This window comes from Lagopus muta, chromosome 1, assembly GCF_023343835.1.
Source record: "Lagopus muta isolate bLagMut1 chromosome 1, bLagMut1 primary, whole genome shotgun sequence".
In the NCBI taxonomy this organism is placed as follows: domain Eukaryota; kingdom Metazoa; phylum Chordata; class Aves; order Galliformes; family Phasianidae; genus Lagopus; species Lagopus muta.
In genome coordinates, this window is record NC_064433.1 from 118,618,035 (window position 1) to 118,635,662 (window position 17,628).

At 44.1% G+C, this 17,628-nt stretch overlaps 1 protein-coding gene across 7 annotated transcripts in view; it reads left to right on the plus strand.

Moving 5' to 3' along the window:
* The first annotated feature begins 2,383 nt into the window (after positions 1-2,383).
* The window catches only part of MAP7D2 (MAP7 domain containing 2), a 76,898-nt gene continuing 61,653 nt past the window's right edge, over positions 2,384-17,628 (plus strand). For all 7 annotated transcript variants that reach the window (XM_048932154.1, XM_048932114.1, XM_048932123.1 and 4 more), the window contains exon 1: positions 2,384-2,706. In XM_048932154.1, coding sequence (XP_048788111.1) covers positions 2,664-2,706 — 43 coding nt within the window. In that variant the 5' untranslated portion in view covers positions 2,384-2,663. The remainder of the gene's footprint in view (positions 2,707-17,628) is intronic.

Sequence of the window (17,628 nt, forward strand, 5' to 3'; positions counted from 1 at the left end):
TGACTGTTAACAGGGAGGAGAAGCATCCAAGAAACTGGACTACAAAGTTGGAGGTAGAAAGAAAAAGGCTATGATGCGTAAAAGGAGACTTTATAAATGTTTTTCACAAAAGCAACCCAGCATATTATTGATTTTAACAGAAAGAACATGACATACCATTAAAGAAATTTAAAAATGCTTTAAAATAAACCCATCCAGCACAAGAGTTACCAGAGTTTCAATCAATGAAGGACCGAGGAGCTCCTTTCCAGCTGGAGTGCCCAATATGGCGTCCCATAGGCTGTGCTGGGGACAGCTCCCATAGGACTGCATGACTGGGGAGCTGATGGCTCAACAACCTGTCAGCACATAAAGGAGTTAACAAGCAACTGCGGGCACTCCAGATCCATTGCCTTCAGTTATTTCTTCCCCTTGTGTTAAATATGATAATAGCACTACTTCGACTTAGAAGGATGTTATAAAGTTAATTCATTAATGCTTGAAGAAGCTAAAACGATGACATGAGAGTACCGCAGGAAAGCCATCAAGGAAATTAATGAACCTGCCTTCGAGGCAGGGCTTGAAGAATGTACAATAAAGATGACATGAAAGGTTCCACTTTACATGATGAAAATGAACACAAACACTGAAGAACTATATATTAATTAAACACCACCCTTTGCACAGAATGAAGCAGGAGTCTTGGGGAAAAAATAGAGAAAGTGATTTAAAAACTGAGTCACATCACATAACTTACAGAGTTGAAGAAGAGCTTTTTATCTTTGCTGCTTTATTCTTTTTTTTTTCACTTGGTGCTTTCTTAAGTTTTCTCTAAAAATCTCTTCTTTTTCATCGCACAGCTCTCAGGCTGACTGAATGCTGGCCAGGTTGTGAGCAGCCATCAGAGACATTACGGCATAGGAGACTACTTACGTTTCCATGGGACACACTTAAGGGCTTCACAACTGGCTGGCAGCCAGCATGAGCCAGCTCACTCTCCCCAGGGCACATCCTCCTGTAGCCCTGTCTGTACCATTACACCAGCCCTGGCTCCTGCACAAATATCCCAGCAGGTGCGCTCATATCCCCTCCTCCAGCTTCATGGCTACTTTTCTTCATCCTTGTTCCTTGTATCTTCTGCATCTGTATCCCGTTTTACTAATTTCCAGTCCTGGAAACTCATCTCATTTCCTTTCACTCAACACCAAGCCTATGCAATTGCTGCTGGACCAGCTGTTCCCACAAGGACAAACTGAGGTTCCCAGAGAATCCTTCATTCTGAAGGCACTGCCAAAGGAGGCCCTGGAAAACAGGAGGCACTCCTACAATAAAATATGTAAGAATTTTCTTTTATAATGTGAGCAAAGTGGTACAATGTCATCCCTAAACAGGTATAATCACTGTAATCACCCAGATAGAAGCATAGCCTGAGAAATGTCATTTGAAATAGTTAAGATTTGACATTAATATACAATTAAAATAGAGTCTGTAACTGGTAAGGTGACATTGGGAATAGTTACTGCCATATGCACCAACAAAAGGCACATCTGCCTGGTTAAGCTCCCTGGTGGGATGTGCACACCCAAACACAGGAACAGCTCTTGAATGCAGAGATGAAGGACAAATCCCAACAGAATAATTTGCAATTAGTAAGAAAGCTCTATTTACATCGAGACACAGCAGGAATACCAAAGAAAGTGCTTAAAAATAAAAAAAAGAAAAAGTTTCTTTCCTCCTCTGCTTGTTTTTGACTGCGGTCTGAATTTTCAGCTGGATGAGAAGACAGTGGGGACATAACTGCTGGCCAATCTTTGGCTGTAAAGTGGGCTCTAATAGGACTTTCAGGCAGTGCCATGGGAATAACAGTGATGACCTGTGTTCCAGTGTTTCCAAAGGCTGAGATGGCAGGAACACAATGAATTTGTAAGTAGCGTGTTGAAAGTTCTAGGTCTTTTTGATGATTTGAGCATATAAATATTTAGGAGAAAAGACCTTCCGGTACTTGAAGGGAGCTTATAAGTAGAAACGGGAGCGGATTTTTACATGGTCTGATAGTGATAGGACGAGAATGGTTTCAAACTGAAAGAGAGGAGATTTAGGTTAGGTGTTACACAGAAATTCTTCACTCAGAGGTTGGTGAGGTGCTGGCACAGCTGCTCAGAGAAGCTGTGGTGCCCCATCCATCCCTGGAGGCACTCGAGGCCAGGTTGGATGGGGCCCTGGGCAGCTGAGCTGGCGGGGGGCGGCCCTGCCCACAGCAGGGGTTGGGGCTGGGTGGGCTTTGAGGTGTCTTCCAACCCAAGCCCTGCTGTGATTGTATGAAAATAAAAAGACGTCTCTCCAATCCCCTGCCTCTTCTGAAATTAAGCACGATCCCATAGCGAGGCCACCTATGTGCGCACCCGAACAAAGACACGGCTCGTCCAGGGCCTCCCGAGGACACACGCAGCACCTCACCCCGTAGACCCCCAGCTCGGCGGGGCGGGGCGGCGGCAATACCTGGCGGGGCGGGAACCGCCACCGAACGGCACCAAGCAGCCGCCTCCGCGCCCAACCCCGCTCCTCCCCGCCGCGCGGAGTCAGGTGCCGCCGGACGGACAGTGCGCCTGTGCGGCGGCCGCGGGGCGCCGCGGAGCGGAGCGAAGCGCCGAACCGAGTCGGTGGGGACCGCCGGCCGGAGGAAGATGGCGGAGCCGGGGGCGGCGCGGGGCTCCCCGCGGGCGGCAGGTAAGCGTAGCGTGGCCCTGCCAGGTGCCCGGGACGGCGGCGCCCTCCCCTTGCCCGCTGCCCTCCTCAACCCGGGGAACCCCGCGAGCGCCGGCGAGGGTCGCTCCCCTACCGGCAGATGCCGCCATCTCGGGCCCGGGGAGGGGGTTCCTCGGAGGCGCAGGTGCCGGCTGCGTGGTGCGGCACGTATTGGCCATGGGCGGCTTTTGTGAGCCGGGCCGGCCGCGTGTGCGGTTGTGATTTTCCCCGACCGCTGGCGCTGCTGCCAGGGAGGGAGGAGGCTCTGGTTTGCCCTAAAGTAGGGAGCGATGCATAAAGCGAGTTCTCTGCGGTGCCCGGGCCTGCCTGCGGTGGTTGGCCAAGGCGGGAGGCAAACTGGTCGGGCTGGTACGGAGCGGAGTGCCTCCCGTGGGCGGGCACGGCTCCACCAAAGCGCCTCCCGATGCTGCGGGCTGGCACGGCTGTGGGGTTGTGAGCCCCGTGCCCTGGGGTGACCAACGAGACAACAGAAGTGGGGCAGAGATCGGGGACCGGGGGCACCGTCACGCTTCAGCTCGTGGGTGTGCGTCGGATGGAATCGTGACAGTGATTGCGTGGCCTCGCCCTGGTTCAGCGTGTGAGATGGGTGGTGATTAAAGAATGAGCTTTTACCTTACTCACCTGATCCAGGGCCTGGTCTTTGTGGTGAGCAATCCGTCCATAGCATGGGTGGAAAGGAGAGTTGATTTCCTTTCTGTCCTGAGCTAGTGTAACTTCTAAAAGTAGCATTACCGCTGCTTTGGGAGATAAGCGCTGTTATCCCAAATGTATTGAGTGGGAAGCTGGATGCAAGCCTTGAAGTGCCCCGAGGTCACACTGTGTCAGAGCCAGGACTGATTCTCCTGCCCATCACCACTGCAGATGAGCAGCGGTGCACCTCCAGCCTTCAGGTCTCTGGTTCCCCATCGGTCAGGTGGGAGAAAAACAGCTAATGCTGAGAACTTATATTTCTAGTTTCTTCCCACTCTAAGGCATAAGGAATTCTTCCCTGTTAACAGGGATTTTTTTCTTCCTGTGTTTTCCTGTTTTTACCTTATATACCAGAGACTATACAGACCCCTTTTCACCCCACATATGAAACTGAGATCCCATAGAAAATATGGTGTAACTGAAAATGGTATCAAATGGGGCATGTTATGGGACAGGCACAAGGCAGATGTCATCCAGTGCCTAAGTGCCTTGCTCTGTTGTTTTTTTTTTTAACTTGAACCAGCCAATAGAAGATAGTATACAGTGTGCTGGGGAAGAGTTGCCAGTGTGTGCTTGGGATGTTTCACAGACTGCAGTGTGGACCGGATCTGCCTAAATCCAATTGAAATGAACATGCTTGCATTAGGGGAATAGTTTGCATCTCCTAGCTGCTAGGGAGACTTGTTCAATGAGGATAATAAGGAGCAAAATTCTGGAGTGCAAGCAATTAATAGATGTGGAGCTCTTTCCTTGACTGAAAATCTGAGCTGTGCAGCAAACAGCAGAGATGCTACAGCCTGGGAAGGCATTGTAGGAGTGTTTTGGGTAAGGGAAGGCAAAGAATTAGGTGACACCAAACTGTGGGTGTTATTGCTGCTACCATCTGTAGTAACAGTAATGCAGTAATGACTAAATAGCGTTTGAAGGACAAGCTGCTCCATACTGAATTGCTGATCTTCCTTTTGCTACCTGGTGAAATTTGCTTAATGCATCTTCTAAGAGATTGAAATACTGAGCGCTTTGGTTTGCAAAGCAAAATGTGTTCTTTTCTTCTTATAGAAAATTTTGGTCAGCCCTAAGAGGATCTAAGAGAAAGCTACATGTCGTTGTCAATTTAGACTGCAAGTCATAACCCAGTGTGTGAAAGGAATACATAGATGTATTTCTTTCAAAGTACTGTGTGTTTTTTCCTTCTTAAGAGCAATGCTTTTCCAGCTGATTTCTTTAAACCATACAGTATGCTTTTAATTGATGTGCTACTCTCTGTGCGACGTTACCTTTTGCAAGTACTGGTTTTTGTTCAGAGGAGCTCAGTACTCTGCATGCTCTCAAGGTTAGTGTTCTGTTGTTTAAAATATCATAACATCAGACAGACTCTGTTGATCTAATAAAAAAAAAAAAAAGAAATAAAAGAAGACTACAGAAAAAGGTCATTGCCTTTACTCTCTAAGTTTTGTTGAATTGCGGTGCAAACACTTTGCACTCGAAGTGTTTAGAAATAAAAGGGTGACATTGATTGAAGTGTGTGTGGTAAGAGTGTGAAACACCTGGGGACTTGATAGCGCTCATAGTGCTTCTAAGGTGCTGTTGAGTAGCATCACATAGATGCCTTTGCTTTGGTGGCTGCAGCAGAGAAAATGCATCAGGGATTTTTTTATTTTGTTTTTTTAATACTAAGTAATCATTTCTGGGTATGCTAGTTGAAGGAGCCTATACATATTTCATGTAAATAAAAGTATATATTCTACATGTTGATACTGTATGAAGAATGATGGAATAAGGCTTGTTTTCCTCTCATGAATAAATAAAATATAATTACTGCTTTCACAGTTATTGGTCTCTTAGTGTGTGTGGAGCAAAACCAGCAAGGAATGCTTTCAATATCTTCCTCTTATCTGTCATTCATTTACTAATGCATTTTAGGTCTATAGAAAAGTAAAAGCAAGTCTTTTAATTCTGGATAGTTCTTAAAGTGTTCAGGTAATAGAAAATATTTCATCCTTTGTGTGTTTTCCCCCATGGCTCCAGTTGCCTTGGCCAGCCCTTATGAATGGGACTTTTTCACCAGCTCCTGACGTGGCTTTCTTTGCAGCTTTCAGCCCCATACCGATGCCTGGCTCAAGCTGCTCAGTTGATTTTGGAAGCAGCTGTTTGCAGTTTAAGTCTATCTCTGCCTATGTGGTGTAGGTGGGAAAAACGTATTGCCTCTACAGGACTTCAGTAGATAAGCGGATCTTACGATGTGGCAAAAGACTACAAGAAAGATGTTGAGACTCTGGAGTGTGTTCAGAGAAGGGCAACGAAGCTGTGAGGGGTCTGGAGCACAAGTCTTATGGGGAGCAGCTGAGGGAACTGGGATTGTTCAGGCTGGAGAAGAGGGTGCTTAGGGGAAATCTCATTGCTCTCTCTTTGATTCCTGAAAGGAGGCTGAGGTGAAGTGAGGGTTGGCCTCTTTTCACAGCCATCAGCGATAGGATAAGAGGGAATGGCCTCAAGTTGTGCCAGGGGAAGTTCAGGTTGGGTATTAGGAAACACAGCTTCTCAGAGTGGTGCAGCAGTGGCACAGGCTGCCCAGGGAGGTGAAGGAGTCACACTCCTTGGAGATGTTGAAGAAAGATGTAGATGTGACACTGAGGGGCATGGTTAATGGGCCTGGTGTGATGGGCTAGATGATCTGAGTGGTCTTTTCCAACCTTCACGAGTCTATGAAAGAAATACAACTCTTCAGGAAATTAATGCAAACTGTGTGAATGTTAACAGTACTGAATAGTAAGTAGCTCAAGTCATGTTCCTCCTTCCCATCCTTCACCTCTAGCTGGCTCTCACAATTGCTGTCAGCCTGATAACTTCAAGTCTTGTGAGGTTTTCACTTCTGCGCTTAACCCAGCTGCCTATGCTGGGGTGCAATGACAAGGGTCTGCAAGTTTCCTAAATGCAATTGTGTTGCCTGTCTTGCTTTACCTTTCCTGTGAATCTCATTGTGGCTGAGAGAAGAATCTGGGTAGCATTTTTTTTAATATAGCTGTAGCCGGCTAAGGTTACTGCAGTAATAAAAAGCAGAGTTCTTTCAGTACCACAGTAGATTTCTTTAACCATGGTTTATGATGTTTAAATTCTGGGTTATTTTGTTGTACTTGACTGGTATTTGATATTTCTATCACAATGTGATGCATTACCTGTGTTTTCTGTAATTGAAGGCAGTGTATGTAAGGATATGGTACGTGCTAGTTTCCCCTTATGCTTGTGCTCAAACTGCTGAATTAGTGCTCCTTCAGTCATGCAGTGGTCCGTCTATCAAATTGATTGAAACAGCAGCAAGAAATCTTGTCTGAACAAAGATTTCTTCCACTGCATGGCATTAACCTGGCTGACTTTAGGTGGGGTATTTATAAACACCTTCCTCTGTGGTTCATTTCCATAATGATGAATGATGCTGATGTGCTGGGCTGAGAAGAGGGGAGGTAAATGGTTTTCATGCAGTGGGAATCTGTTGTACTAGTAAGCTGAAAAAAAAAAAAAGAAAAAAAAAAAAAAGGAAAGAAATGCAAGATAGCTGTTTTATTGATTAAAATAATGTAACACACCTCTCACTTTGTGCCTGCCATTCAAATAGTAAATACACTTTTTTTGTCTTGTTTGCACTGAGCTCCTAAAAACGGGACAGCTTGATCTCCGCCTGTCTGAGAATGAGTGCTGCAAGGGTCTGAGTGAAATATTTATTGTCCCGGTTAAATGGTGGTTAAAATGTTTCAGGTGGAATTGCTTTTGTGCATGTACCTCTCAGACTTTCTGTACATGCAATGAAACAATGTATTAAAGTATCTGATGGTAACATCTTAGTTCTCCTCTTTAATCATAGAATCATAGCATTGCTCGGGTTGGAAAAGACCCTAAAGATCATCAAGTCCAATTACAACCTAACCGTACTACCCTACTTCATTTTCTCCCTCTAAATTAATGATCCACGTTAGTCAGCATTTCTGCTTAACTATTTAATATTTATCTCCTCTGTGATGTGAAATCTTGTCAAGTTTGTGGTTGGTTTTATTTACTGTACTATTTGCATATCTTTGCTTACTGAATGCCAGGTCAAACTGCTTAGAAGCATAAATCCTAGGGCACCTGAGTGTCTGTAGGTTTTTTGCTGCTGCCCTAATGTGTGTTGCCTCTTCCCTGACCAGTGGGAAGCAGGCTGTCCTCTTGGAGTTGAAAATGAAATATCTGCGTTGTTGTGATCAATGCAGTGTTCCTGTGACCTTTGGATTAACAGCAGGCTGTGTACAGGCTCCTCGTTGCCCTTTGGCTGCTTTTCCATGAGCGTGCGCAGAGTGCAGTGACTGGTGGCCTTCCTGTGGGGCCTGCAGTGTTGCTGCTTGCCTACAGGTCACTGCTTTCAGCAACTTCTCACAGAACCACAGGGGCTGGAAGGGACCTCTAGAGATCATTGAGTCCATCCCCTTGCAGAAGCGGGTTCCTTACAGCAGACTGTGCAGGAAAGCATCCAGGAAGGTCTTGTATATCTCTAGGGAAGGAGACTCCACCAGCTCTCTGGACAGCCTGTTGCAGGGCTCTGGTACCCTCACTGTAAAGAAGTTCATCCTTGTGTTCCGATGGAACTTCTTGTGTTGGAGTTTGTGCCCACTGCCCCTTGTTCTGTCACTGCACAACACTGAGAAGAGCCCAGCCCCATCCTCTTGACTCCCATCCTTTTGATTTTTGTAAGCATTGATAAGATCCCCTCTCAGCCTTTTCTTCTCCATGGTGATCAGTCCCAGCTCTCTCAGCCTTTCCTTTCCTCATAAGTGAGATGCTTCAGGCCCCTTGTGATTCTCCACGTGCTGAAGTTTCTGCTGTCACTTTGCTTGCATGTTATTTTCTTGGTAAATAAATAAAACTGCCAGTAGCAAACACTATTTACTGATGTTTCACTGCCCTTAATAGACATATGATATGGAAAATGCAGATTTTTGTGTGCCAGTGCAACACATATGTGCTTCTATCATTTGAGATAATTTGAGAACTGTAGTGTTAATCTGAATTTCTTGTGGTGATTCAACAGAAGAGATTCCTTCTGCATCTTAGCATTCACCTTTGCTGAACTTTTATTTATTTATTTTTTTTACCCTATTACAGAAGTAGATGCTTGGAGCAGACATAGATATTTAGATCTCTTTTTCTAGCATTCCAGAAACTGGTAAACACGTGCTTCTTTGTACGCTGAGTACAGAAATAGACTCTAACTGTTCAAGGCTTTGAAGTCACCCCTTCACTAATAATTACAACCGTGTTGTAAGTCATCCCTGCATGCTTGCATTTGCCTTCCAAGAGGATGGCACACTGGATGCACATTAACTTGGTTTTGTTAAGGGGCTTCTCAAGTCTGAGGCACTTCCTGAGCTGGTCCTCCATGTCACAGCTCTCTGCCTGTTTCCTCCACGTGCACATCGGTGCATCCGCATGCATGAGCAGAGGGATGGATGCTGTGCCCCACAGCCTTAGTGCCATGTGGATCCAGTGCTTAACAACCATTTTAGGAGGGAATTTACGGAGCTTCATAAATCAATTTGTCTTTGTTTGCTGAGTAGTTTCTTTTATAGATTCTTTTTTTTCCTTGTATTGACTTAGATGAATAAAACAAAGCCCTAGAATTTATCATCCCTATCTGAGGTCTTGATAGGAATAGGAATGGTTGTGCTGGTTAAAAATACGTGGTAACCATATGTATCAGTCTGTGGATGCCACTGTGAAAACATCCTAAAAATCTTTAAGAAAATGCTAGTGACGTTAGTGTATTTACTGTATTTGATTGTTCTGTCTGTTGTAATGCCAGATGCTGGAGGGCTTGTTGTGGTTTTGTTTCAGTTCAGTAGGATCTGGAAGAATGCCTTGCTTGGTTCAATCCATATGAATTATCAAATTACTCGCCTCGTGCCAAGCAGGAGCTAGCAGATCTATTCTTTATTTCAGCAAAACACTCATTGAAGTACTTCTAGTCTGCAATTAATTTTGGTTGGAGATGTGGTCGAGTAGTGCAGTTTTTAATGTGGCTTTAATCCTAAAACAGATGCAAATGTTGCTGGTGGCTGTGCAGCATGTCTGGGTTTGTTAGCTACAGAAGGAGTGTAGGAATGATCTTTCCCTGACTGGTAAACCAAGAGTGCTCTCATATGTGCAAACTAGCCTGGATTATTTAGTTAGAATAAATTTCCAATACTTAATTGTATTTTAACTAATTCTCAGGTTTTTTTTTGTTTGTTTGTTTGTTTGTTTGTTTGTTTTAAGTACTTCATTTTTTCTTTTCTTTTTACTCCATTAAGTAGACCATGTGGCAATCACACCCAAAAAGCATTTCCTTTAGTCCTGGGAAGGAGAACAAGATGATATTACAGTGTTTACCCACACATTATCACTTTGGTCTTTTGAATATTTGAATGAAGGGTTGCTAATTTCCCTTCCCTCACCAGGGTGGTACAAGTTGATGGCTCAGCTCCGTCAGGGCTTTCCTGGTGGAGTGGGAACAGTCCTTTCTCCTCGTGTTGTTTGGGATCTTGAAATGCTGATAAAAAGACAGGCTAGTCATTGTTTCCAAAATAAATAGTTGATGGACTGGTTCTCCTTTAACTGTCCTACAGGGAAATGGGAGTAGGGCCTTACCTTTATTCATGGTGTCTTGACTTTTAGTACAGTGCTGCAGCCACAGGGCATCTTTTCCCTTACCCTTAATGGCCTATTAATAGATGTAAGTATTTCCATTATGCTTCTTGGGTTTAGCAACACTGAGTGCTGTGGTTCTAAGTAAACAGGGCAATTTTCAACAGTCATGGGAAGTGATTTAATGGTGCAGTGTAATAAAAGGATGACCTTCCTTTGGCTTAAATGTGCTGTGGATCAGGCTCTGAGGAGGATGGTGGCTTGCAGGTTCTCAAGGTCATGGCAGTGAGTGAAAATGTTTGGGTGATGTGCAGGGCAGATATGCTTTAGAAAAGAGGGAATTTTGCAGAGGGAATGGATTCTGTGATGTTACAGAACAGAAGGGAAGTGAAACAGAAATATCTGGTGTAATCAGCTCAGTTATTTACAAACAAGAGTAAGAGTGTGTTTTTCATAATATATTTTGTAATCAAAGGTGAGGTTTGCATTTCCCCTTTGTGATACATTTTCCCTGTGTTTTGATTTATGTCCTCCCACTCTGAGGTACTCTCCTTTCTTATACTGTAATCACTGGCTGTATTCAGGCTTCCTTTAAGTTCATACTTTTGAAGAATGTCTCAAAAAGAATTGATGGCCTTGGATCCTAATGCATTTAATCTGCAGTGAAGTTGCTTAAATGATGCGTGAATGGAACTGAAAGTCATGTTATGCAGTACGAGCACATCCACTTTCAAATCCAATTTTTGTAATGCTGAAGATTGTAAAGGAAGTCTTCACATAGAGCCAGTGTTCCTTGTGACAAGTGCTTTCTAAAGCATGCTGACAGGCTTACAGGCCATGCAGCAACTCAGAAAGTGTTTACAGCAGCACAGTAATGTTCCTGGAAGACTGTTAAATTCTGTGTGTGTGTGTGTGTGTGTATGTGTGTAAAACTCTTGCACTGTACAAATTCCTTGTTGCCAAGTTAGCTGCTGCTAATGATGAGCTTATGCTATTGGTGAACTGACAACCTGCTGGATTAACTCTTGAGCTTCTTATAAGATGGCTTTTCTTCTCCTCTTAATGTCTTTCCTTGTTCTGATCCACACACACCTGCCTATGAGGTCATTAAGGATGGATGGGCTTAGTCAGAGCCAGCATCTCCTAGCTGTGTTGTCTTTAGGCCTCCAGAGAAGACAGCACTGGGGATGGAGGATAAGACTGCAGCAAGCAAATGGTGTGCTTCATATGTCCCACAGAAACCAGTCCAGAAGACTTGGATGTGTTCCCATGCTCTGTCTTGCTCCTTTTTCCAGGTCTGTAGTAGTACTCAATGCTGTACTCATTCCTGTGCCCCAGTGGAGCGGATCTTACTCCATCCAGCCTTGGAAGTGAAAAGTGTGAGGCCAGGGAGGAGGCTGCACCCATCAGGTGGGCTCCAGAGGAACTGACCTCTCACCAGCCCACCTGCCTTTCAGTGGGAGCCTGAAGGGATGAAGCAGATCATAGTTTTTCTTTGTGACAGCTGCACAAGGAGACTGGGAAGGGGAAAGAGGCAGAAAGAAATCACATTCCTTGCTGTCTAACCCCCTGCTTCAGGCATGACAGTTCAAAAACAGAGAATCACCATATCAAAGAACTCTTTGAAAATGAAAAGTAATAACATACAGGCTGAGGAGCATTTTCCTAGTCTTCAGAGCAGCTATCAGTTAACCAGTGTTGCAGTATGATATGCTTCCTTAGGCTACAGACTGAGAGTAGAGGGGAGAGATCTTCAAGATGTTATTCTGATGGCTATCTTGCACTGAAATTAATGCAGATAGCTTTTAGTGATGCATGCATCTTGAGAAGCTCCAATCAAAACTACTGTTGGTGACTTAGCACATAGGACAAGTCCTATGTGAATTCTGACTGCTAGACCTACTGGCTGAGAGCTGCTGGAGTTGGTTCTAAGTAGCAGCATTTCAGGTAGATTATATTGTACAGTCCTTCATAAAATCAGACAGCTGAGGAAGTCCCATTAAACAGAAATATTAAAAGAATAAAGAAGACTTGTTCAACAGTCAAAAACTAGCTTTACTTTCAGCTAGAGCTGAGCACGTTCAGCCCCCATCCTTTGTTTCTAGCTCTGTAGTCCAGTCTATTGTTTTATGCCTTGCCAGAATAACCCCAATTTCTACCTACGTGTAGGTGGAGGTAGAATGGAATACAAAAGTAGAGTATTTAGTTTGCAGCATGGGCATTTTGTGCAACTTATGCAAGCTCATAAGAGCTGACAGCATCAGGTTTGTGGAGCAAAAGCCTCTTCTAGTGCAGCTCAGACAGGGTGGCTCAGGACCTGGCTCTTGATGCTAGGTTTGGCTAAGCAGAAGCAACTTTGCTCCTCAGTCTGCAAAGACTTCTTCAGATATCTTTTTCATTTCTCAATGGTAGCTGTTGGTAGCTGTCTTAAAAGCCATAAATTCTGTGTGCATCAATAAAATGGTACTAAAATCAAAAGTGTTTATGGTGGGTGTGTGTTTACGTAGCCTGTACCCTTCTGTCAAGTTACCTGCTGCTCCCAATGTGCCAGCTCCTGCTGCCAGTCCAAGCGCACAGTCTCTTGCACTGTGCAGGCCTCATGTAGCTCAGCCTGCCTCCAAGCTTCTCCCTTGGCATGGGGGAGGATGCAGCTCTTGCTGCCATGCTGATTCCTCTCTTTGCCTTCCAAAACGTTCATTGACTTCTGCTACTTAAGCCAATTAAACCCAGCCATCCTTACCCCTATTCTCAAGCTCTGGGCAGGCAGGCTTCTCAAGCCCCAGATCTGTTTTGGTTCATCTCTGTATGTGAAGTGTTGCTACCAGAGCACATGGTTCCTTGCCAGTGGTACTTCCAGCTTCACTATGTTGGGCAGAGCTGTGGTTTGTTGGCACGATCGCAGCAGCCTCCTCTTGTGCAGGTGTGCCCTGAACTTTGCTCTCCTTGTTGGCCTTTGTCTCAGTACTCCCAGAGGCCCTCTGCCAGAGGTGCTCTTTCCTCTGCTTCTGTTGGGCGCACCATTCCAGCAAGGCAAGGGTTGTGGGCAGGTAATCTCTTTTAATTACATGTACGTATGATAGTATAAACATGCAAGTTTCCTCCCCCCATCTCTGTGGAAAAGGAGCACCACGTCCTGCTTCGTGGCACATTGGCAGCTGCGTGCAGCTGTGGAGGCCCAGGTGAGCTCTGTCAAAGAGGGCGGGAATTGAGGTGTGACATTTATCTTGGGAGGGGTTCTGGGTTTGCTCCAAGAAGCAGTGACTGGATGAGCTGAAGCCAAACCCCTGAGGGTTCAGAGCAAGGTGTGGAATAAACAGCTGCTGTTGTTCTGCTTCTACCAATACCATTTTCTGTATAGGTTTTTTTTTTTTACTTCCTTTGTGTCTGTGACCAACCTACTGCTGTTTGGGTTTAATTTCACATAATCTAACAACCCTGATTTATAGGTTTGTTGGCTTAATCAGTGCAGTTCCAAATTAGCAAAGTAAATCCAGTACAGAGCAGTAGAGAGTGATGAGGTCTCCTCTGAGCCTCCTCTTCTCCAGACTGAACCGTCACTGCACCTCATAAGATTTTGCTCCAGACCGCTCACCAGCTGTAACTTCTATGGATGGCTTCCATGGATAGCATGGTACAGTCCCCACTTTCCTTGCTTAGAGTTTTGTTGGGGAAAAAACATCAGATGTGAGCTCGCTGGAGGAAGCACATAATCTGTAATGCCATTAGCAAGTGCTGAGATGTTTCTTATGGGCACACCTGGAGCTGAACTTTGTTGTTTCTCAGCAAGGTTTTTATGGAAGACATTAGGAGAGAGCAGAAGAGGCCCTGCTGCCTCCTACGGCATCACCAGTTCTATTCTTCATACCCACATGCTGTCCTTTGGTTGTTAAGTTACTAAGACAGTTAAGGGTCTACTGTAGCTTTGTGAAAAGAGGAAAGGTGGCTTACTAAGCTGAGCTGTACTTCTCACCGGGAGCTGTAATTAGGACCCTCCATCAGAGCTTTGCATACTTGAGGGTGAGTTTTTTCTCCTCTATTTGAAGGGAAGCGTAGACAAGGCCATGTACAACTGCCATCATACAAAATTATTATTTGTTTCAGCCTTGCTTTGTCACTCTTAACAAAAACTGCGGGGGAGTGTAAATTAATAATAATAATAATAATAATAATAAGTTAAGGCTGTGTCACAGCTATTGCAGGGCTTGTCCTTAAAGGTTTTCTCCTTGTGAAAATACTATGATTTTCGTCTCTTACACAGATAGCTTGTTAGGTATAGAGAAGTAGCAGCTATTTTAACGCTGTGCTTCCAGCATGAGGCATGTGCTTTTTAAAATGTTTGGCACAGCAGCAGTGATAGTCAGGAGGAGCAAACCTATGTGTGAGCATAGGCACGTGGAGCCAGCGGGAAGTGAGTCCTGGGTGCATATGTAAGCTAGTGAGAGAGGTGGATACTTGCTCTTATTTCTTTAGTGTCTTACCTTTATAGTTGACAGAAAATCATGTAGCAGTTATGTTTGATAAGCAGAGCAACCATAGTAGACATCTGCATGCAGAGGTATTTTAAACTGTGTCCTTTTACATGGGAGTGGAGGCAGGGGCTGGATGGGCTCCACAGAGGTGTTGGCAGGGGTAGTGAAAACAGGCTGCCTGATTGTGGAAGTGGAAGCAGTAGGTGTATAGGCGTGAACAAACAGGGCTGAGACACCGAGCATCCTCTTGTGTTGCAGTGGCTTCCCTTTGGGGACAGAGCTGCAGGGCAGCATGGGGCTAGCCTTATTTCATGGCAGTTATGCAGAACCTCTATTTAAAAAAAAAAAAATTGTATTTGTAGCATTTCACACTAAATGTGAAGAATAAGAAATAAAGAAAAGAAATAAGAAGATATTCTTCTTATGTTCCTCTTAATTCTATTTTAACATAACTCTTAAATGCTGACCCACATAAACTGTTGATTAGCCAACATGCATAGCATATGCAGCTCTGTGGTGGGAAATGAGGAGGGAGTCCATTCACTCTTATTTTTTTTCTGTAGGAGCTTTTAGGTCCTCCTGAAAACAAACAGAGTCTCTGCTCTGGGTGTGGATGGGCAAGTTCTGGCAAATCATGTAGTGATTTTTGCTGTGCAGCTGCCCATTCTCTGAAGAACAGTGTCAGTGAATGAATCACAGAATCAGTAAGGTTGGAAAAGACCTCTAAGATCATCCAGTCTAACCGTCAGCCTATCACTGCTGTTGCTCTAGAAACCATGCCCCTCAGTGCCACATCTCTGCATTTCTTGAAGACCCTCAGGGATGATGATTCCAACCACCTTCCTGGGCAGCCTGTTCTAATATATAACAAATAAATCTTTTCTATTATTCAACCTGAACCTCTCCTGGTGCAACTTGAAGCAATTCCCTGTCATCCTATCACTGTCATCTTGACAAAGAGGTTGACCACCTCCTCCCTACAACCTCCTTTCAGGTAACTGTAGAGAGCAGTAACGTTTCCCTTGAGCCTTTTCTTGTCCAAAATATGAAGGCGGTAGAAAGCTCACACTCGAGGTTTTTTTGTGGGGAAACTGTGTACACTGAAAGGGTTGCTTACATAGAGCTCATGCTTCTTTGTGTAGCTTATACTACCAAGACATAGCTGTAGCTGTTTGTTACCAGTAATGAGCAATGTATTGTTTTAATTAAAGCTTTATAAGGTACATGGATGTTTTTCCCCTAGTGTGACTACTCTACTGTAAAAATTAATCATTTTTTCAAGTCACTAACTCAGCATTTGTCCTGATGTTGTTGTTACTACTTAGCTTACGTGATGAGGCTTGAGATTTGCAAGGATGGTACATCTGCTAATCAGTGACCATGACTTGGCTATTAGGATACAGAGCTTTTCAAAGAGCTTGAATTGAAATTAAAAAGAAAGAAAAAAGGGGGGGGGGAGGGGGGGGGGGGAAGAGGGGTGGAAGGAGGGCAATGCAAAGTAAGTGGGCTTATGTATTTTTTTAGAGATGTTGATTAAAAAGCAAGAATGAAGCTTGTTATTTTCAGTGCCAACATTCTGAGAAATTCTAGAGGAGTAAACAAGCAGTGAATCTGTTACCACTTTGTAGAGCTTATCTACAATTCTTCTTGCGCAAGAGTTCATAGTATATGTGCATGTAACTCTTGAAGGTAGCGTAATACCTGTATTGAAGCACAGCAGTATAACCTTGAATTTCTCAAATTTTAATCTTATCTCTGCTGTTTATGCGTCTGTCCTCTCAACTGTACAACTCCTGTTGTTGGAAATAACTATTTTTAAAAACCGTTGAATATGATATATTGACTAACATAGATGTTGGGTCATTTGGATGGATTAATACAATTTTTTCCTGTCTTAGAGGAGGAGGACAGGGTTTTTTCCTGTTCAGTCAGGAGGACAGAACTTTTGTGAAGATTAGGTACAGTTAGCGTGGGAAAAATCTAGAGGAAGATAATTTTGATCAATATTTTACTTTATTTTTGTCAAATGTGAGTCAAAGACCAAAGAATCATAGAATCATAGAATCACCAAGGTTGGAAAAGACCTAAAAGATCATCCAGTCCAACCGTTCACCTATTCCCAGTAGCTCCCACTAAACCATGTCCCTCAACACAACATCCAGTCTTTCCTTGAACACCCCCAGGCTCGGTGACTCCACCACCTCCCTGGGCAGTCCATTCCAGTGCCTGACCACCCTTTCTGAAAAGTAATACTTCCTCATGTCCAGCCTGAATCTCCCCTGCCGTAGCTTGAACCATTCCCCCTGGTCCTATCACTAATGACACGAGAGAAGAGGCCGACCCCCAGCTCACTACAACCTCCCTTCAGGAAGTTATAGAGAGCAATGAGGTCTCCCCAAAAGATTCTGAGAATACAGTTAAAGAATAAACAAATTCCTTATGTATTCTTATTCTGAAAAGAAACGTCATTACATTGCACAGAAACTCACTGATTTTTCCTAATGATCCCATTAGATGGTTATTTATGTGTGGAAGTGGATAAAGGTATTGGATATTGACTTCTATTTTCAATCAGATCTCTGCTTTTGTGAAATATTCTTTCAAAAGGAACATCTCATTCCTGATGAATTATCTTGGAAGGAAATCAAGGTGTGAGGTTGTCTATTGGAACCTGTACTAGATAAGTGATTTTAAACATCTTTTAAGCTGCATGTAAATAGAAAGAAAAATGAAATTCAATGAAGTCCTTGCTTTGTTCTTACTGATCATATTTCATCCTTTGGTAATGGATTTAGTTGTTGCAGGTTCTGTGCATTTCATTTAGTTACTTATTTGAAGTGTTTTGTGTGAGTGAGTTTCATTGCTGTGGGGGGAAAAAGGATAATGGCATTAATATTCTGTCATAGAATCACCAAAGTTAGAAAAGATCTCCAAGATGACCCATTCCAACAGTCCACCTACCAGTATTACCCCACTAAGCCATGTCCCTTAATACCACATCCACACATTTCTTGAACACCTCGAGGGACAGTGACTCCACCAGCTCTCTGGCAACCTGTGCCACTGCCTCTTT